At 41.7% G+C, this 21,738-nt stretch overlaps 1 protein-coding gene across 1 annotated transcript; it reads right to left on the bottom strand.

Moving 5' to 3' along the window:
• Positions 1–11,347: 11,347 nt before the first annotated feature.
• On the bottom strand, positions 11,348–16,568 carry LOC128123979 (mas-related G-protein coupled receptor member B2-like). Its single transcript, XM_052760228.1, has 2 exons — positions 16,558–16,568; positions 11,348–12,350 (listed from the first exon to the last, which is right to left on the bottom strand). The coding sequence occupies exons 1-2, from the start codon at positions 16,566–16,568 to the stop codon at positions 11,348–11,350; spliced, it is 1,014 nt and encodes a 337-aa protein (XP_052616188.1).
• Positions 16,569–21,738: the final 5,170 nt, after the last annotated feature.

Raw genomic sequence — 21,738 nt, 5'->3', positions numbered from 1 at the left:
CCAGCTCTTGGTTCAGATAACTATTACTCTTGATACATCTCCACACTCCATGAGGTCTTCTTGGATTGGAGTTGGGTTTAACATCATGTGTAACATTCCCTGAATATGTACATTACTGATATTTTACATCCAACTCTGCTCTTGTCAGTTACTCATTTTTAAAGCATCTTTTTCCTACTGAGAGAAATACAAAGGGATGGAATCTTTCCATTGCAGGAAACACAGGTGATTGAGTTTCTGACAGAACTGTACTTTCAGAGACAGAGCCTGTACCCATATATATGCCATGTCAAGGAAAGTGGCAGGATTCTCACAATAACAGAAGATTCGCATAATTTAGAAGAGAGCAGAATGAGGAGAAATTACAAGAAGTGATTTACAGGATTCTAATCTCCCAAAGTCAAGTCTGCCTGTCCACACTGCTAAAGAATGATTTTTGTACTTCCTGTGTCTTTAGGAACACCTGAGACTCCTTGGATTCTCCACCTCAAGGTGTAGTTATATGGTGACAGACTAAGAAAAAAGACAAAAACTTTGGGGAAAGGGTTTCCAAAAGCCTCTTACCTTTCCTCCATTTTTCTTATGGGAGGTGGTAAGCTGGTCTGTGGCAAAGTGAAGGGTCCCCTGAGTCAGCCGTCAACATGAAACACTTCTGGTGCCCGGAGAATGCTGTGAGCCTGGTGCTTCAGGAAGGCTAATCTAGATGACAGTAAGACCTGTGGTTTCCCGTGCTTGGATCTGCTGGCATATGAGCATCACCCCTTGGTCTCATGCTCTTCACGAGGCTGTTTTTGACAGTTGGCCTGGCTCCTAGCTATCATTCTCTGGTTATGCCAACCACTATGACTCCCATTCCCTGTCAGTTTCAGTTGAAACAAGAACCTAGCTATTGAGCTAGTCTAGGTATCCATCTTTTCCCAGGGACTCCCAAGGGCTGGGTATGCAGGCAGGCCACCAACCAGCATCAATGTGGGTAATAGTGATTTGAGCTCAGGTCATCACAATTTCAGGGGAAGTGCTTTACCCACTGAACATCTCCAGAACTATCTAAGAATGTTTTATAAAAGGGGAAATCCACTTCACCTTCTCCATCTTTTTAATATGAATGATTTTTCAAGCAAAAGGATTATCCACTGAGTTTGCATGTTTGTGATTAGGTTGATTGATTGCTTGGTTGTCTTCCTTGATAATGAGGGTGCAGTAGGATCTGAATTACAGGAAGATTTCATTATCTCCTGCTTCAGCTTTGACATTTCATAGAGTAAATGGGTTAAATTCTCATTCAACATTTCAGTGTATACTAAGGGTTAACTGAAATTAAGTACTGCATACTATCTAAAATACTTTAAGTTATTTCTCCCCCCATGTAACATTTTAGTAGATTTGTTTCCTAAATATAGTCACTGCTTGATCTTTACCCTGTCAGAACTATGTGTACATTATGCCTTTCATTATGATATTACTTTTTCCTAATCTTTGTTAAAGGGATATGAAAGAAAGTGTGAGTATGTGTTATATATGATATAAAACTGTGCATTGGTAAGACTTATGTAAAATTTTATCAGTACTTGGAAATAATGGCACTTAAGGAAAATCTGCCTCCAAATGTGAAAGTGAAAAATTCCTGAAGTAACTTGACAAGAATTATAGGAGATGGATGTTTAGATTTTGGGTTCAGAATCAATTGACAAGTCTCTGCATATATCAAATTTCAGTCATGAAAATGCATCAGTGCTTTTTACATCACTTACTTCACTTATACAAGTAACATTGATTAGCTGGAGGTATGCTGTGAGGCCTGCCTAGAGCCAAGAAGACTACCCTTTTAATGAGATAGAAATTGGAATAAATTAAAAGAAGCTCATTAGAAACAGGGCAGTTGTTCTGTGTCTATTTAGTGCTGTGCCCTAAGGAAACTGGGCATTTTCTGCACTTCTTTCAGGATTCTGCAGGAGAGGAAATTGGTCAACAGTGGGGACAGTGGAAGACCCAAGAGTTGGTGATACTCATACAGGGTTGAGTTGAAGCCATAATAAGATGATTCTAGGGACACTGAAGCACATTTGATCAGCAAGTCCTGTCTTCTTTAAAGCTCAAGAGGATATGTTTTATCTCATCTATTATGAGATCAGGGAGCAAGGAGGAAAGAAAGTAAGAAAATCCTCCAAATAGATAAGGGCATTGTCTCTCAAAGCATATCTGTTTACCCAAAGCAGAGACTTTAGAACCGCTCCACTGCCTCCCTAGCTCTCCAGGGTTCCTTAAGAAGACCAGTTCCACATTCACTCTCTATACAAGTGTCCTACAAAGGCTTCTGGAGAATAAAATAGAAGGTCTGTCACTGATGAGTTGATGACATAGAGTTAAGAGCCTTCACAGAAATAATTGATACTATTGGCACATCTGTTGAGAGAAAATAGAATGAACATGAAGAACAGCCAAAGAATTTGCTCAAATCAGACTAAACCTAGAAGAGTAGGGCACAAAAGATTCATGAGAGCCTTCTGCAGATGAGGAAGAGCAGCATCCTGAGCATGAGGGTCACATAAATCCCGTCATGCAAATCTGCCTGGAACCTCAATGGTCCTGAACAGCAGAGGCTGCCAAAACCCAGAGAACTAATAAAATAATCAGTCATAGGGTTTTGATGAAATAATTAGACAGATGCAATCCATAACCAAGTGTTTTAAGTAGTCAGCCATATCAGGCTCTTATAGAATGCTAAGAAGTAGAGCTATAATGCAGAGCAGAGTAAATGCTACCTGACCAGTGTTTTATGTAGAAAAACTAATCCAAGATGGGATAAAAGACGGACAGGCAATGCTCAGAGGTAATGACACTGCGCATGCTCAGGACTATACTGTGGGGAAAGGGAAACACAGAGATAGTGAATCTAGACATGAAGACAAGGTGATGGCAAATTTATATAATGACACCACATGAGGTGGAATTCAGCCCATTAAAGCTTGCCAATTAAACATAGAAGACACCCTTGTCTATGCAGAATCACAGTAGCAGAGAACAGTCCATTTCCTGCAAGCCCCACCATGGTGTTGCATTATCACCAAGACAAAAATGAGTCTCCTTATCCTGGGCCCTCTATTCTTGGACAAAATTCCTATAATGACAATAGAATATTCAGTGGTCCCAACACTCCAACCCCATGTTCTAAGCCACATTATGTCTTGAAAGCAAGACAAAAGTCTGAGCATGCTGAATGCTTCAAGGATATAACTCTGGCCTCTTCTATGCTTCTGTCATAGAACAGGGGCAAAAGAAATGGAACTCTCAGTAATGATTGATGGCCACTCTTAGTGACTGGGAAGCTCCATCCAAGATATAATAAGGAAATCATGATTGAGATTCATGAATGTAATGTCACCTCTAGCTAAGACAAATTTAGAGATAGCCATACTTGTGAGTATGAAATGGCTATGCATACACAAAGACGTTTATATATTATGTATTGCAACAGCCTATTTCCATGTACAGGTTAGAGTGAATATAGTTATGAAATATACCCAACAAATAAATAATAGAAGGAAGCTATTATGAATAGTGCTGATATGAACATAGCTGAGCATGTATCCTTGTGGTAAGATTGAGCATTTCTTTGGTATATGCCCAAGAGTGGTATAGCTGGGTCTTGAGGAAGACTTATCCTCAATTTTCTGAGAAACCACCATACTGATTTTCAGAGTGGCTGTACAAGTTTGCATTCCCACCAACAGTGTAGGAGTGTTTCCCTTGCTCCTCATCCTCTCCAACATAAGCTGTTATCAGTGTTCTTTTTTTTCTTTTTTTTTATTTTAATTTATTTTGCAATACAATTCAGTTCTACATATCAGCCACGGATTCCCTTGTTCTCCCCACTCCCGTCCCCCTCACCTTCCCCCCAACCGCCCCCCATTCCCATCTCCTCCAGGGCAAAGCCTTCCCCACAGACTGAGGTCAACCTGGTAGACTCAGTCCAGGTAGGTCTAGTCCCCTCCTCCCAGGCCGAGCCAAGCAATCCTGCATAGGCCCCAGGTTTCAAACAGCCAACTCATGCAATGAGCACAAGATCTGGTCCCACTGCCTGGATGCCTCCCAAACAGATCAAGCCAATCAACTGTCTCACCCATTCAGAGGGCCTGATCCAGTGGGGACCCCTCAGCCATTGGTTCATAGTTCATGTGTTTCCATTCATTTGGCTATTTGTCCCTGTGCTTTATCCAACCTTGGTCTCAACAATTCTCACTCATATAAACCCTCCTCATTCTCGCTAATTGGACTCCCAGAGATCCACCCAGGGCCTAGTCATGGATCTCTGCATCCAGATCCCTCAGTAGTTGGATGAGGTTTCTAGCACAACAATTAGGGTGTTTGGCCATCCCATCACCAGAGTAGGTCAGTTCGGGCTGTCTCTCGACCATTGCCGGCAGTCTGTTGTGTGGGTATCTTTGTGGATTTCTGTGGGCCTCTCTAGCACTTTGCTTCTTCCTATTCTCATGTGGTCTTCATTTACCATGGTCTCCTATTCCTTGTTCTCCCTCTCTGTTGTTGATCCAGCTGGGATCTCCCGCTCCCCCAAGCTCTCTTTCCCTCGACCCTCGCCTTTCATTACCCCCACTCATGTCCAGGCTGTTCATGTAGATCTCATTCCATTTCTCTGTCATTGGGCAATCCCTGTGTCTTTCTTGGGGTCCTGTTTTCCAGGTAGCCTCCCTGGTGATGTGAGTAGCAGACAAGTCATCCTTGTTTCATGTCTAGTATCCTGCTATGAGTGAGTACATACCATGTTTGTTTTTCTGAGTCTGGGTTACCTCACTCAGGATGATTTTTTCTAGATCCATCCATTTGTCTGCAAACCTCATGATGTCATTGTTTTTCTCTGCTGAGTAGTATTCCATTGTGTATATGTACCACATTTTGTTTATCCATTCTTCAGTTGAAGGGCATCTAGGTTGTTTCCATGTTCTGGCTATTACAAACAATGCTGATATGAACATAGCTGAACAAGTGCTCTTATGGTGTGGTTGAGCATTCCTTGGGTATATGCCCAAGAGTGGTATAGCTGGATCTTGGGGGAGATGGATTCCCAATTTTCTAACAAAGCGCCATATTGATTTCCAAAGTGGTTGTACAAGCTTGCATTCCCACCAGCAGTGGAGGAGAGTTCCCCTAGCACCACATCCTCTCCAGCATAAGGTGTCTTCAGTGTTTTTGATCTTAGCCATTCTGACAGGCGTAAGGTGGTATCTCAGAGTTGTTTTGATTTGCATTTCCCTGATGATTAGGGATGTTGAGCAATTCCTTAAATGTCTTTCGGCCATTTGAGTTTCCTCTGTTGAGAATTCTCTGTTTAGCTCTATAGCCCATTTCTTATCTTAGCCATTCTGACAGGTATAAGATAGTATCTCAGAGTCATTTTGATTTGCATTTCCCTGAAGACTAAGGATGTTGAGCAATTCTTTAAATGTCTTTCAGACATTTGAGATTCTTCTGTTGAGAATTCTCTGTTAAGATCTGTAGCCCATTTTTTAATTGGATTGTTCAGTATTTTGAAGTCTAGCTTTTTGAGTTCTTATATATTTTGGAGATCAGCCCTCTATCAGATGTGGGGTTGGTGAAGATCTTTTCCCATTCTGTAGGCTGTCCTTTTGTCTTATTGATCGTGTCCTTTGCTCTACAAAAGCTTCTCAGTTTCAGGAGGTCCCATTTATTAATTGTTTCTCTCAGTGTCTGTGCTATTGGTGTTATATTTAAGAAGTCATCTCCTGTGCCAATGTGTTCAAGACTACTTCCTACTTTCTCTTCTATCAAGTTTAGTGTAAATGGATTTATGTTGAGGTCTTTGATCTACTTGGACTTGAGTTTTGTGTATGGTGATAGATATGGATCTATTTGCAATCTTCTGCATGTTGATATCGAGTTATGCCAGTACCATTTGTTGAAGATGCTTTCTTTTTTCCATGGTACTATTTTGGCTTCTTAGTCAAAAATTGTATGTTCATAGGCATGTGGATTAATGTCAGGGTCTTCAATTCCATTTCATTGGTCCATGTGTCTTTTTTTTTTTTTTTAGCAAGAAACTGGAAACAACCTAGATGCCCCTCAACTGAAGAATGGATAAAGGAAATGTGGCACAAATACACAATGGAGTAGTACTCAGCAGTAAAAATACAATGACATCATGAAATTTGCCGGCAAATGGATGGAACTAGAAAATATCATCCTGAGTGAGGTAACCTAGACTCAGAAGGACAAACATAGTATGTACTCACTCGTAAGTGGATGCTAGATGTGAAGGAAGGGATGGCCAGACTGCAACCCACAGCTCCAGAGAGGCTAGCTAACAGGGAAAGACCCTAGGAGGGACACATGGATGACCCAGCAAAGGAGGAGTGGATGAGATCTACATGAGAGGACTAGAAGTGGGGCAGGTAGAGGATGAGGAGTGGGGCATGAGAACATAGGGAAATGGGAGGGTTGAGCTGGAACAGGGACAGAGTGGGAGGGCAGGAAGGGAGATACCATGATAGATGAGGACATCATGGGAAAAGGAAGAGGCAGTGTGCCAGAGAGGCTCTAAGGAATGCACAGGGATGACCCTATCTTTCACTGCTGGCAGTGGTCCAGAGGGTGCCTGGACTGGTCTACTCTGGTGGTCGGTCTAACAAATACCCTAACTGACATCATAGAGCCTTTGTCCAGTGACTGATGGAGGCAGATGCAGAGATCCATGGCCAGGCACCAGGCTGAGGCCCGGGAATCCAATTGATAAGAGAGAGGAGAGATTCTGCAGGTGGGGGACATCAAGATCATGATGCAAAGCCGTGCAGAGATGACAGGCCACACTAGTGGAAGCCCATGAACTGTAGACTAGTGACTGTGGAGCCCCATGGGACTGGATTAAGACCTCTGGATAAGGAAGATGGTTGTTTGGCTAGAACTGTTTGGGAGGCACCCAGGCACAGGGATCGGGATCCATCCATGGTTCATGAGCAGACTTTTGGGAGCCCCATGCCTGTGGTGTGACGGGTTGTGCAGCCTTAGTGCAGTGGGGAGGGGCTTGGACCTGCCTCTGCTCAGTGTGCTGGGCTCTGCTGACTCCCCATGGGAGACCTTGATTTGAGGGATGTGGGGATGTGGGATGGCTTGGGAGGGAGGACTAAAGGGTGGGAGGAGGGAGGAGGTGAGATCTGTGGGTGGTATATAGAGTAAGTAGAAAATTTCTTAATGAAAAAAAAAAAGAGCAAGGAGTCCTAGTCATTAGCTGGACTACAGATAATTTAATGTACATTATGCTATGAAGTATAAGATAAGGAGAAAATATACTTAATTCATATACAAGTGGACTGCAAATTAAAGAGTCAATACATAGAGAATGACAATATAACAGTTAACAAGTCTTTTGGCGAGCAAGGGACAGAAAAGTAAAAGCGTAGGTGAATAATATTGAGTGATATAAATATAAGATGAAGTGAAAGTCATTGTGTTAGTTCATTTTCTATTGCTGTGATGAGACACCATGAACAACATGAACAAGGCAACTTTCTAAAGAAAACATTTAATTTGGGTACTCATAGTTCCAGAGGATGGAAATCCATGATCATCCTGTTGTTGGATCCTACAGGCTCCCTGGAGGGAAGAGGTGAGAAGGTGCAGCGTCAACAACACAGACACCAGGAGTCAGTTGAAGGCAAACTGCAGACTTATTTATTCAATTAACAGGAAAAGCCTTATATACCCTCCTCCCAGCACCCAAGCTGTGTTCCTATCTGGAAGCATGGAATAAGGCAGGCAGGCAAGCATGAAACTGGAGCAATAGCTTACATTTGGTCTTACTTCTCTTCTATAAACATGAAGCAGAGAGATGGAGTGAGAACTAACTGGGAATGGCACAGGTTTTTAAAAACTCAAAAAACTACCTGAAGTGAAATACCTCCACCAACAAGGCCTCACCCCATGATCTTTCTCAAAACATTCCATCAGCTTTGAACCAATCATACATTGTCACTCCAAAAGGGAGGTATAGTGAAGAAATGCTAGGCCAAAGCAGGATCAAACCAGTAGAGCAAACTCCAAATCCTGTAAATCCATGCCTGATGTCAAAGGGCTGAGATTGATCTCCACTTCCAGCTTTGCTGCCTGCAGTGCACCACTCTCCTAGGATGGACCATTCCGTGTAAGACACTCCTAGGCAGATATCCCATGTCTGTGATGTCTCCAGAACCTTGAGGTCTCCAATGTAATCTGGCCTTCACTTACACAGCTTCACACAATGGTCTACATGGGCCTCAATGCAAATACTCCCCTGCTGAGTGCCTGGTCTTGACAGACCCCAGACCCAGACTACCTTCTTGAGTGGGCACCCCAAGAACCCAGACTCCGGTCCAGTTGATGCAAACAGCAGGAGGTTTATTGATGCGGCTGTACAGTTGGGCCACTCTTGTTCTGAGAGCAAGTGTTGCATCCTACTGCAGCCACATAGGTACTTTTAAAGGAAAAACCCACAAAAACCACAAGATTACAATTCCCATACAATTTCTTTTCGATTGATTTACGTGTAGAGGCTAATTTCTCAAGATCATGGTCTGATCACAGAGGGGGTATAGTCATGTCCGCATGCACATTCTTCCCTAAACCTCAAGGGGGGTATCAGGGTGGGAGTGAGAGTTACATAAAGGTTATAGTGGTCTTTCCTGGAACACTTGCAATTATCCCAGTCACAGCTGAGCGCATCTCTTAATAGTAATCTCTTTACATTGTTACATTGTGGCAGGGGTGGCTGAGTCAGTTTGTCCTTGAAACTAGATTTTTAGTTCCTCATTTTCTTGGGGCTTGGGAGGTGTAAGGGTCTTTCAGTCTCAGTAGTTTTCCTTAACCTCAGAGATAGATGTTGCAACCTCTCTACTCATGCATCCATCTTGATTAAGCCAATGCCACATACTGATGCTGTCAAGTTCTCCTGCATACTTGGGATGGAACCTGGACCCCCTCCTTGAATTACAATTGCCGAGGCATTGATTTATTTCCAATGTTGACTAAGTTTTCCTTTGTTTTAGGAAAGTCTTTAGGCATTTTCTTTTTATGAATTGGAAGCTTATCTGGGTGGGGTCTTGCTTGAGAATAGATCTCCTTGTATTCCATTTCACAACAGGACTTACTTTCAACTTCTCATCTCTGTGAGCACAAGACTTAGCTCCAACATTAAACTTCCTGGTGCTATTTTGCTTCTCAAATTGTACATTTTGTGATTCTTTTTGCCATGCTTTCTCTTTTGCATGGTTGACTTACTCCTCTCTGCAAACAAAAGAAGCCAAAACTTTTCAATTTAGCTTCAGGTGATTCTTAAGACAAAGGCACAACCAGCCACATTCTTCACCAAAATATCAAAAGAATGGTCTCTAGCCCATTGTTCCCTTCTGAAACCTCTTGAGTTGATCTTTATAGTCTTTTATAGTCCTTGGCATTTACAGCGTTACTGACTTCCAAGCTCCTACTTGAGGCCCACTTATAGCATTCAACTGATTTCTTATCTCAATGTCCCCAAATCTTCCACATTTCTCCAAAAAAGAAGCAAGGTCAGCCTCTCACAACAATATCCCACTCCCTGGTACCAACTTATGTCTTAGTTACTTTTCTACTTACGCTGACCAAAGAAGCTTCTAAAAAAATAATTTGGGGGTCATGATTCCAGAGAGTTAGTGTCCATGACCATCATGGCAGAGAGAATGGTGGTAGGCCAGTAGGCAGGCAGGCATTGCACTGAAGGAGTAGTTGACTCCATGCATCTGATCCACAATCATAAGACAGAAAGAGAGAGGGGGGGATGGAAATAAAGTGGGCTTTTAAAACCTTAAAGTGCACCCTCAGTGACATATATCTACCAATGAGGTCTCACCTCTTAATCATTCCCAAACAGCTCCACCAAGTGGAGACCAAGATTCAAATACATAGCCTTTTAGGGGACATTGTCATTCAAACCACCACAGTAATAAACAGCATGAGATATCTATGTGATAACAGTGCATTGCCAATAGAACCTTTTCTAAATATGAAGTTTTTGCCACAAGAAGAAAAATGAATATTTACATGAGATGACATATACATTATTTTGTTCAACTGTTAACAATCATTTCACCACATGTATACCAATCTTCATGTTTTACTCTTCCAGTATGGACTTTAACTTTTATTTCAGAAGAGAAATATGGACAGAACTGACCTCTAAGGCAAAGAGTTACAAATGAAGAGGAAATGGAAGTGTAGAGAGGTAAGAGATCTTTCTGTGTCTTGATTGCTTCTCAGTCCTGTAGCTACACTCACTTAAGAAAACTTGTTCATTTGTTCCCATTGGTCTATTCATATTACCCTTTCTTAATTGTGCTTCAATTGAAATTATCACATATTTCATCTTTAAAATTGAAATCGTATTTTATAGAACATGCTACTAAAACAAGCATAATTCAAGGAATAAATGCTGTGGGCTCCTGAGAATAGTATAAATTTGAAACAGGTTTCGTTTCAAGGGAACCTAGTCTAAAGGACCTCATTAGAAACTTGTCTTAAAGGATTAGACAGTCAAAGAGAGGGCAATCTTGGCAAAGATAACAGAGGAAGAGAAAGGACTTGAACATGGAATGATAAGCAAGACATTGTGAATGGAACCACAGAGGACAGTCTCCCTCTACCTTCAGATGTGCATGGATGTTGATGGATCTCGTTACAAAATACGGCCAGACTCTTCCAATGTGGAAAATGGCAGACACAGTGAACTCTGGGGTGAGGACTCCACCAGGTGATAAGAGATTTAATACAGACTTCTCTTGAGAATGCATATTTGTTTACTAAGCAATTTATAAAAGAAAGACTATAGCTCCACAAATTCTTCAAAACATGTAGAAATTAATAAGAACTGGGATTATAAGTATATCTATTTAATACTTGAAACACTGAAAAACAGTTCTTTTTAAAAAGGAAGTTTTGAAAAACATAACATTCACCTAACCACTATAAATTTCAGTGACTAAAGAAATGCAACCATTTCCTGCATTTTCTTGAATCTTCAGATGAAGGAGGGATTTGAAACAGTACGAGCAGTCTGTGGCTCCAGAGAATTTACAAGGAGCCCCATCAAAAAGAGGTGATGAAGCCCTGAGTAAGACAGTTCCAGAAATACTGTGGTCAGTTGTTTGTATAAAAAGTTCTGTGTCATTCAACTTCCACAACGATGATTTTTTTTAAACTGGTTAAGATCTGGTAGCAAACTCAAAAATGTTATAAAAATAGCCCAAACATAAAGAAAAATTTCTCTCTCAAAACCACTCCTCTTTGACCAGAGTATCTCCCAGCTGCTGCACTAGAGTGTTCCCAGTTTTCTGGACTCTCCTGAGGAACCCTTCTTTCCACCTGCCTCCTCCTCAGGAGTGTCCTGCAAAGCTCTCTGCAGAACCAGCTTGAGAGTCTTTCGCTGGATCCTGTGGTACCTGATGGAGCCAACAAAGAAGTAAATGATGGGGTTGGCACAGCTGTTAACACAGGATAGGAGAACTGTCACATGATAAAAATCACAAATTTTATCATAATAAATCCCAATCCATTGGAAGAGGAGCCAGTAGACCCCCATAGGAAGACCAAAGATCAGGAAGAACACTACTGTGAGTACAATGATTACATACAACCTAGTTACAGGAATCCTCTGTGAGCCACAAAAGATCCTCACCAACAGAGTGAGGCTGGACCCACAAAGAACCACAAATAAAGTAACTGACCATACAGCCATGATGAAATCAAATATTGGACACCAAAACAACTCAAAATCATTAAACAGTAAGTCACATGCATTCCCGTGCAGGAGACTCAACAGCAGGGACAGGGCCCAAAGCAAGGCACATGTGACAGCTGATGTGTGCCTTGGGCGTTGGCAGTGGTACCAGATGGGCCACATGACAGACAGGCATCGCTCAATGCTAATGGCACTGAGAATGCTCAGGCCAGAAAGATAAGCAAATGTTGACACAACGAGGCAAAGCAAAGGGATGTGGATGGAAATGGGGTAGAAGATGTGAATGACAAAAAGAAGACAATATACAAACTGAAAGCAGAGGAAGAGAAAGTCAGCCACCGCCAGGTTGAGAATGTAGACAGAGAAGGCATTCCTAAGCATGTGGAAGCCCAGAAGCCACAGCACCATGGCATTTCCTGCCATCCCAACCAGGGCAAAGATGAGGGACAGAAAACTAATGGCTTGGAACATGATGACACAGTCTGAAAAGTCAGTGTAGATGTTTCCGTTTGGTGCTGTGATGGTAGTCTCCCAGGTTATGCTGATATTCTTGTATAGGAAATCTCCAGTAGTGTTTCTGGAACAAAAAATAAAAATAAAAACATAAGCACATGCTGCATACTTTCTGATTCCCAGGACCACCCTGCTCTGTGGTAATGACTGAGCAGGTTTATAAGGAGGAGAAACAAGATTGAGGAGAGTAAGTAATTTATCAAAACCAATGATTTCTAGAGCTTTAATTTAAATCCAGTTTGTATTTATGTGGGCTATCTACAACCCATGTCCTATACTGATATGAGTAGTTGGCTGTCCCAGTATAGACACTCAGTGTGTTGGGCTGTGTCAGAAAGAAACAGAACTGTGAACCCGAATTCTTTCTGTCCTAAGACTGGTTCTTCTCTGATGCAGGAACTTGGAAGCCAGAAGTAGAGTACTGTGTAAACATCTCAGAGCTGGAAAAGCAGTGAAAGATAATGTTCCACACCCTGAGAGAATATATAACTGCCAATCAAGTGTCACACCCATCCTAATAGAAACCACTTTCTTTGTTTACACCCTTTAGGACTACCCTAGATATCCAGCTAGACACCCCACCTTGGTCTTCTCTGTAAGTACTCATAGGCCCTTGGTAAGAGACTCCCTCTGCCAAAAATTGTTCCTTGGGATTCCCCCAAAAGTATGTAGTCTATGACCCACTTCAGGACTCAAAAATGGTCAGCAAAACTAAAGGTACGACCAAGAACCAAACTCTAGATGCCCAAGTCCCATAATAAAATTACAAGCAATAGGAAAAACAGTATGTCTTTCCTAAAGATCATGAATCTTGTAGCATGTATCATCAGGGAGTACAATAGATGAAGCTCAGGACACGGGATTCAAAAGAAGAGTTAAAAGCATGTTCAGGAGGTCAAGGAATTCAAACAGGATTTGAATAAACACCTGAAAGACCTTAAAGAAAACAGGAATGAACACTGGACTGAAGTAAAAACAACACAATTATCCAGCTATACACACAGCGAAGACTACTGTCTAGAAAACATAAAGAACTCAAAGAGCAAAACATCAAGAAAAGAGGCAACACAATCAAGGAATGGACTATAAATTTGAACAGACAAATCCCCAAAGAAGAAATATGAATATCTGCTACCATTTTGAAAAGTATTCAACATCAGCAGCCATCAGGAAAATGCAAGTTAAAGCTGCTTTGAGAGTCTATCTTACCCAAGCAGAATGGCTATCATCAAGAATCCAAAGAGCAAGAAATGCTGATAAAGATATGGAGACAGAGGAACATTCATTTACTGTTGTTGGTGAGAACTAAAACTGAAACTACCACAAGAGAAATCAGTATGATTATTCCTCAGAAAATGAGATAGAACTGTTATAGTACATGTACTGGCTAGTTTGATGTCAGCTTGACATAAGCAAGCATCATGGGGGAGGAAGAAGCCTCTACTGGGGAAATTCCTCCATTAGATTAAGCTGCATATAAGCCTGGAGGGCATTTTCTTAGTGATTGATGGAGAAGGGCCCAGCCCACTGTTAGTGGTGCCATCTCTGAGCGGATAGTTCTGGATTCTGCAAGAAAGCAGGTTGAGCAAGCCATAAAGAGCAATCCAGTAAGTAGTACTCCTCTGTGATCTCTGCATCAACTCCTGCCTCCAGTTTCCTGAGCTGCTTTTGTCCCTGTCTTGACTTCTTTGATGATGAGCTGTGATGTGGAAGCATAAGACAAACAAACAATTTCTTCCCCAAGTTGCTTTGGTCATCGTGTTTCATCACAGCAATAGTAATTTTAACTAAGACAGTACCTGATATACCATGCTCTGACATATATCTTAAAGACTTACTATGCTAATAAAAATAATCCTTCACTATCCATATTAATTGTTGCCATTCTATTTACAATACCTAGGGTAGAGAATCATCAAAGATGTTCATCAACTGATGGGTGAAAAATGAAGTAGAGTACACATATACAGTTGGACATACTAATCTGTAAACACATGTTATATTTTGCAGATTTCATGAAAATGGCTGGAACTGAAAAAAAAAATGTGTTGAGAGAGAAAACCCAGGAACAACAAAACTACAAATGCAACATATTCTGCTCAATTTGTGGATCCTAGCTTCAAATCTCTAATTCTTTGTGATCTCTTTGGATTATTTGTGGAAGCTAGGACACTAGAAAACCTTCTTTGGAAGGAATATGCCTTAATAGTTGCAAAAGAATGGATGTAAGGAAATATGAAAATACCAAGAGGGATATGGGATAAAAAGAAGGAGGGGAGGGATGGAGGAATAGGGAAATAAGAGTAGATTAAGAGGGTTAATCAAAATGAAGGGCACAAAGAAATCTACAATTTTGAAACTGAACTTTAAATTATTATTCTTGAAAAATAAGGTTAAAGGGACTACATTATGCACCTGAAGGAAGCTGCTTTGAGGATCCATGAGCTGTTAAACAGAATACCCTGCCAGACATGTTATAACTCTCTATGAGTTATTGGGCAAGGGGTCACCACAGGTGCCCAAAATAATATAGATTCTTGTCATTCCTTCAGTATTTTTCATCATCACTACATGTTCAGACCCTATTGCTAAAGATACCACACACCTTGATATACATGCATAGAATAAGCTAGTGACAAGGTGGAAACTTCCTCCCTGCTAGAGCTAGTTTTCACAATCCCAGAAAGTGCTATGCAGAATCCTGAGGGACAAACCACATCCATGGTCCAAGCCAGCTATGAATCCTGTAATCTATGAGAGCAACTTTGCAGGAAAGAAATGCATATGTTTGCAATAGTGGCAGTATTGTTATGGGGGAAATAACTGCTTTCTGGTTGGATAGGAAGCCCACTACATATGAAAGAATACTTGCTTTGTGCTGGAAATCAGATCAAACACATAAGATTAGGGAGATCATATGCCCTGTGGTGAAACTGAATTCAGTTGTTGAACTAAACTGACAGCATAGTGCTGCTCTCTGAACATTTATGTTAATGCTAGTTATGGATATTACATTGAGCTTTAATGAAAGAAGCTTCTCTTTCAAACCAATGGTCATAAAAGAAGAAAATCATTACTAGACACAGTACTAAGATTGGGCAAAGGTTGAGAGTTTCCCCCTAAGAAAGTCATTTATTCCATTTTTCCCTAAAGCTCAGGTAACACTGCAGAAGGAAGAGCAGAAAGAATGTAAGAGGAGGAAAAATAAAGAGTAGAACTTCAAAATGACATCCCCTTGACAAGACACAGTCATTCCAGTCACAGACTCACAGCAGTTTGGAATGGACACATAAATTCTACACAAAAATATTCCAATCAATAGCCAGGCATATATGAAGGATGGATTCTGGAAAGACGACTGCTCCCAGCTGAATAATTGACGTACAACTGATACGAGAAAAGGAGTAGTCATTGTCTTCAATCAGGTACCCACTAGTAAACAATCTAGGAGTCAATAGATAGTTTAAACCACCAAATGGGCATGCAGAATAAATATTACAAAACCACACTAAATCATGTTCTCAATAAGAAACAGAGAGAGGGAGATCAACAGAGATAGGAGGAATAATTGAGAGTTCAGGAGAGTAATCAGCATACACTGTATGCATAAATTAAATGACCAAAAAATAAAATTGATCAATATTGAATGACTGGGGAATAGCATGGGAACCCTGCAATCACAGTAACAGCCAGCTCTGGGTTCAGATGACTTCTACTATACTAACAATTGGTAAAGCCCCACACCCTTTGTTCCTTTTCTGGGTTGGAGATGGGTTCAACATCTCATGTATCTTTCCCTAAATATGTACATTGTTGATAAATTATACTTAATTGGGTTAGTTGCTCATTTTTAGACCATCTGCTTCCTACTGAGACAGAAAGACACAAAAGATGGAAACTTTCCATTGCAAGAAACACAGTGACTGAGGTGCTGACCGAACTGAGCTTTTAGAGACAATGCCTGAACTGTATTCTGGCCATGTCAGGGAAAATGGCAGAATTCACACAGTAGGAGCGTGTGTGAATAGTTGGGGTGAGAGTAGAAGAGGAGAAAGTACAAGGAGAGGGCACTGCCTTGGCTCACTGGCTTCAAACCTCCCACACTGCAGTCTGCCAGCCCACAGAGCTGACATGAAGGACCTTAATGACTCCTGTTTCTGCAGAAATGCATGAGGTTCCTTGGATTCTACACCTCTGGTGTAGTTATATGGTCATGGACCAAGAAAAAATGGATAATAGCTTCAGGAAGAATGTCACAAAAGGCATCTTACCTTTCCTCCATTCTTATGGGAGGTGGTAAGCTGGTATGTGACAAGCAGAAGCGTCCTCTGACTCAGCCGTCAGAATGAAACACATCTGTAGTACAAAGACTGTAGAGAGACTGGTGCTTGAGGAAGGATAATCAAGAGGGGAAGAAAGGCCTGTGGTTTCCTGGACATGGATGTGTGTGTCACTCCTATGAGTCATGCTCTTCACAAGACTGTTCTCAGTATTTGGTCTGGCTCCCATCTCTTACCCTCTAGCCATGCCAACCCATATGACTCCTCTTCCCCATTAGTGCTTGTTGTTTTTTTAATTTTTTGCATTCAGGAGGTGAGAAATGTCAAGGAATATGAGCCATTGCAGTATCATTATCTGAGTATCCAACCTAACTTCTTTCTCTTGCCAGAATGTTTTTATTTAAAAGAAAATTAAGCATAATTCTACTGTATTTCATCAGTGGTGATTATGGTTGTATTTTACATTCAAATTATTTGACAAACATACCACCTAAATAAAAATAACTACAAAAATAAACATGCATTTTTTAATTTTACTAAAAATTATCTAGGAGAACATGCGGATTTTTTTATAATTTTTTATCTTAAAAAATTATCTTTCCTTTTACATACTAACCCCTCTTCCCACTCCCTCCTCTTCTTCTGCTCTCCCCTCATCTACCCATCCCATCCTCATAGAGGGTAAGGCCTCCCTTGGGGAGTCAACACAGGTTGGCATACCAAGTTTGAGCTGGTCCTAGCCCCTCCCCACTGCACCAAGGCTGAATAAGGCATTGCACCATAGGGAAAGGGCTCTAAAAAGTCAGTTCTTGGACCAGGTATAAGTCCTGGTCCCATTGCCAGGGGACCCACAAACACATAAAAGCCATGCAACTTTCACCACATTCAGAGGGCCCAATTTGGTCCCATGCAAGCTCCCCAGCTGTCAGTCCAGAGACCATGAGCTCCCATTTGTTTGGGTCAGCTATTTCTGTATTTTTTTCCATCATGATTCTGGTCTCCCTTGCTCTTACAATACTTCCTCCATCTCTTCAACTGAACTCCAGGATTTTGGCCAAGTGGGCAATGGGTCTCTGCATCTGCTTCTATCAGTCACTGTATATAGATTCTATGATGACAATTAGGGTAGACATCAATCAGAGTGCATGGGAAGGCTAGTTCAAGCACACTCTCTACCACTGCTATGAGTCTTAGCTGGAGACAATCTTGTGAGTTCCTAGGGTTTTCCCTAGCTGCAGATTTCTCCCCATCCCTTAATAGTATACTCTGTTAAAATATCTTGTTCATTACTCTCCCTCCCCGCCTCTCCCCAAAGTTCCTAACTCCTATCACCTCCCATTCTCTCCGCTCTGTTCTCCCTCCCTGTTTACCCAAGAGATTTTAACCCTTTCCCCTTCCTGGGGTGATCCATGTGTGTCCCTCTTAGTGCCCTCCTCTTTACCTAACTTCTCTGGGGTTGTGGGTTGTAGCATGGTTATCCTTTGCTTTGCATCTAACATTCACTTATGAGCAAGGACATATTATGTTTGTCTTTCTGGGTATGGGTTACTTCACTTAGGACGGTTTTTTCTAGTTTCATCCATTTGCCTACAAATTTCATGATGACATTGTTTTTACCACTGTGTAAATGTACCACATTTTCTTTTTTTTTTTCCTTTATTAAGAAATTTTCTACTCACTCCTCATGCTATCCACAGACCCCCCTCCTCCTTCTTCCCACCCCCCAGCCCTCTTTCCCAAGCCACCCTGCATCCCCACATCCCCCAAATCAATGTCTCCGATAGGGAGTCAACAGAGCCCAGCACACTGAGCTTTGGCAGGTCCAAGCCCCTTTCCACTGCACCAAGGCTGTGCAAGGTGTCACACCACAGGCACTGGATTCCCAGAAGCCTGCCCATGCACCAGGGACAGATCCCGATCCCTCTGCGTGGGTGCCCCCCAAACAGTTTGAGCCAAACAACCATCTTCCATGTCCAGAAGGCCTAGTCCAGTCCCATGGGGGCTCCACAGCCACCAGTCCACAGTTCATGGGTTTCCACTAGTGTGGCCAGTCATCTCTGCACATCCTCCCATCATGATATTGACGTCCCTCGCATGCAGTATCTCTGCTTTCTCTCATCAATTGGATTCCCAGAACTCAGCCTGGTGCCTGGCTGTGGATCTCTGTATCTGCCTCCATCAGTCACTGGACAAAGACTCTATGATAACAGCTAGGTTATTTGTTAGGCTGGTCACAAGAGTAGACCAGTCTAGGCACCCTATGGACCACTGCCAGCAGACCAAGGTGGGGTCATACCTGTGGATTCCTGAGAGCCTCCCCAGCACCCTGCCTCTTCCTATTCCCATGATGTCCTCATCTATCATGGTATCTCCCTTCCTGCCCTCACACTCTGTCCCTGTTCCAGTTTGACCCTCCCATTTCCCTATGTTCTCATCCCCCACTCCTCACCCTCTGCCACCCCCCACACACCCAGTCCACTCATGTAGATCTCATGCATTTCTCCTTCACAGGGTCATCCATGTGTGTTGCTAGAGTTTTCCTGCCTGGCCCACAGTCAGGACAAATCTTTGTCACCCACCAGTCCCACAGCCGCTAAGACCCAACCAAGTAAACACAGAGACTTATATTGGTTACAAACTGTATAACCGTGGCAGGCTTCTTGCTAACTGTTCTTACAGCTTAAATTAATCCATTTCCATTAATCTATACCTTGCCACATGGCTCGTGGCTTACCGGCATCTTCACATGCTCTTTGTCATCATGGCGGCTGGCAGTGTCTCTCTGACTCAGCCTTCCACTTCCCAGCTTTATTCTCCTCCTTGTCCCGCCTATACTTCCTACCTAGCCACTGGCCAATCAGTGATTTATTTATTGACCAATCAGAGCAACACATTTGCCATACAGAACATCCCACAGCACATGTGTCCTTCCTAGGGTCTTTTCCTGTTAGCTAGCCTCTCTGGAGTTGGTACCACATTTTCTTTATCCATTCTTCAGTTTAGGGGCATCTAGGTTATTTCCAGATTCTAGCTACTACAAATAATGCTGCCATGAACATAGTTGAGTAAATGTCCTTGTAGTGTGGTTGAGCATCTTCTGAGTATATGCCCAGGAGTGGTATTGCTGGATCTTCAGGTAGGTTGACTCCCAATTTTCTGAGATACTGCCATAGAGATTTCCAGAGTGGCTGTACAAGATTGCATTCCCAACAGCAGTGAAGGAGTGTTCCCCTTGTTCCACATCCCCTTTCTGTGAAGTAGCTGGATACAAAATTAACTCACAAATATCCATAGCCCTCCTGTATACAAATGGCAAATGGACCAAGAAAGAAATCAGAGAAACAATACCTTTCACAATAACCTCAGAAAACAAAATAGCTTGCAATAACTCTAACTGTGGGGATTTGAAAGAAAATGTCCCCAAAAGGGAGTAGCATTATTAGGAAGTGTGGTTTTGTTGGAGTGGATATAGCCTTGTTGAAGGAAGTGTGTCACTGTAGAGGTAGGCTTTGATGCCTCCTATATGCTCAAGCCACACCTGATGTCTCAGTTCACTTCTTGTTGCTTGTGGATCAAGACAGATAACTCTTCACTCATTCTCCAGCACCATGTCTGCCTGCAAGTCTCCATGTCCCACCATGATAATAATGGACTAAACCTTTGAACTGTAAGTCACCCAACTAAATGTTTTACTTTATCAGAGTTGCTGTGGTTATACTGTCTCTTCACAGAAATAGAAACTCTAAGACACTAACCAAGCAAATGAAAGACTTGTATAATAAAAACTTTAAGACTTTAAAGATAGAAATTGTAGAATATATCAGAAGGTGGAAAGATCTCCCATGTTCATGGATCAATAGGACTAACATCATAAAAACGGCCATCCCACTAAAAACAAGGAACAGATTTAATACAATTCCCATCAAAATTCCAACACAATTCTTCACAGAAATTGAAGGACAATATGGTGATATTTTAATTGTACTGAAATGTGCTTTTATTTCTATGTTAATAAATAAAGTTGCCTGGGGGTCAGAGCTAATAGCAAGCCATAGCAGAAGCTGGGCGGTGGTGGTGCACGCCTTTAATCCCAGCTCTTGGGAGGCAGAGCTAAGTGGATCTTTGTGTGTTCAAGGATACAGCCATCATGGAGACACATGCCTTTAATCTTAATACCAACCATAGAAGACCTGGAGATCTGTACAGACAGGCAGTGATGAGGAGGTCATGTGGTTGGGTTTACAACCAATGAGAAGGCAGAATAGAAAGTCTATAAAAAAGACAAACAGACAGGAAGTAGCTGGCTTGCTGAGAAGGACAGAAGTGACAGTGAAGGGTAAGGTTTTTAGCTCTTAGCTATTGCTCTAACCTCTTGGGCTTTCATCTTTGCATTGGCTCTGTGTTTATTTAATAAGACGGTTATACCTACAGGACAATTTTCAGCTTCATGTGGAAACAACCCCCTGACAGACAGACAGACAGACACACACACACACACACACACACACACACACACACACACACATACACACCAAGATAGATAAAACAATCCTGAATAACTGAATAATAAAATAATAAAAGAACTGCAAGAGGTTGGATGTATCACCATCCCCTATCTCAAGTTTGCTACTGCACAAAACTCAATGCCAAATGGATCAAAGACCTCATCATAACACCAAATACACTGAATCTAACAGAAGAGAAAGTGTGAAATAGTCTTGAACTCATTGTCACAGGAAAATACTTTCTGAACAGGACACTGGCAGCACAGGCACTAAGAAGAGTTAATATAGGGGACCTCATGAATCTGAAAAGCTTTTCTATGTAGCAGGAAACTAGGAGAAGATCTACCTTAACATCCAGCTATGCCACTCTCAGGCACATACACAAAGTACTCTACATCCTCTGCAAAGACACTGGCTCAACCCTGTTCATTGCATCTTTTTTCATAACAGCCAGAAATTGAAAAAAACCATAGTCTCCATTGATGGATGAGTGGATAAGGAAAATGTGGAACATTTACACTGAGCTGTTAAAATAAAATTATGAAATTTCACAGGTAAATAAATGGTGCTAGAGAAAAATCATTCTGAGTGAGGTAACCAGAACCAAAACACAAATGTGGTATATCTTTTCTTATATGAGGATGGTAGATGTTAATTATTTGATAAG

The sequence above is a fragment of the Peromyscus californicus genome, unplaced genomic scaffold (genome assembly GCF_007827085.1).
Source record: "Peromyscus californicus insignis strain IS unplaced genomic scaffold, ASM782708v3 Scaffold_4__1_contigs__length_199733344, whole genome shotgun sequence".
NCBI lineage: Eukaryota > Metazoa > Chordata > Mammalia > Rodentia > Cricetidae > Peromyscus > Peromyscus californicus.
The sequence above is the reverse complement of the archived record's forward strand: the minus strand, read 5'-3'. Positions and strand labels throughout refer to the sequence as shown.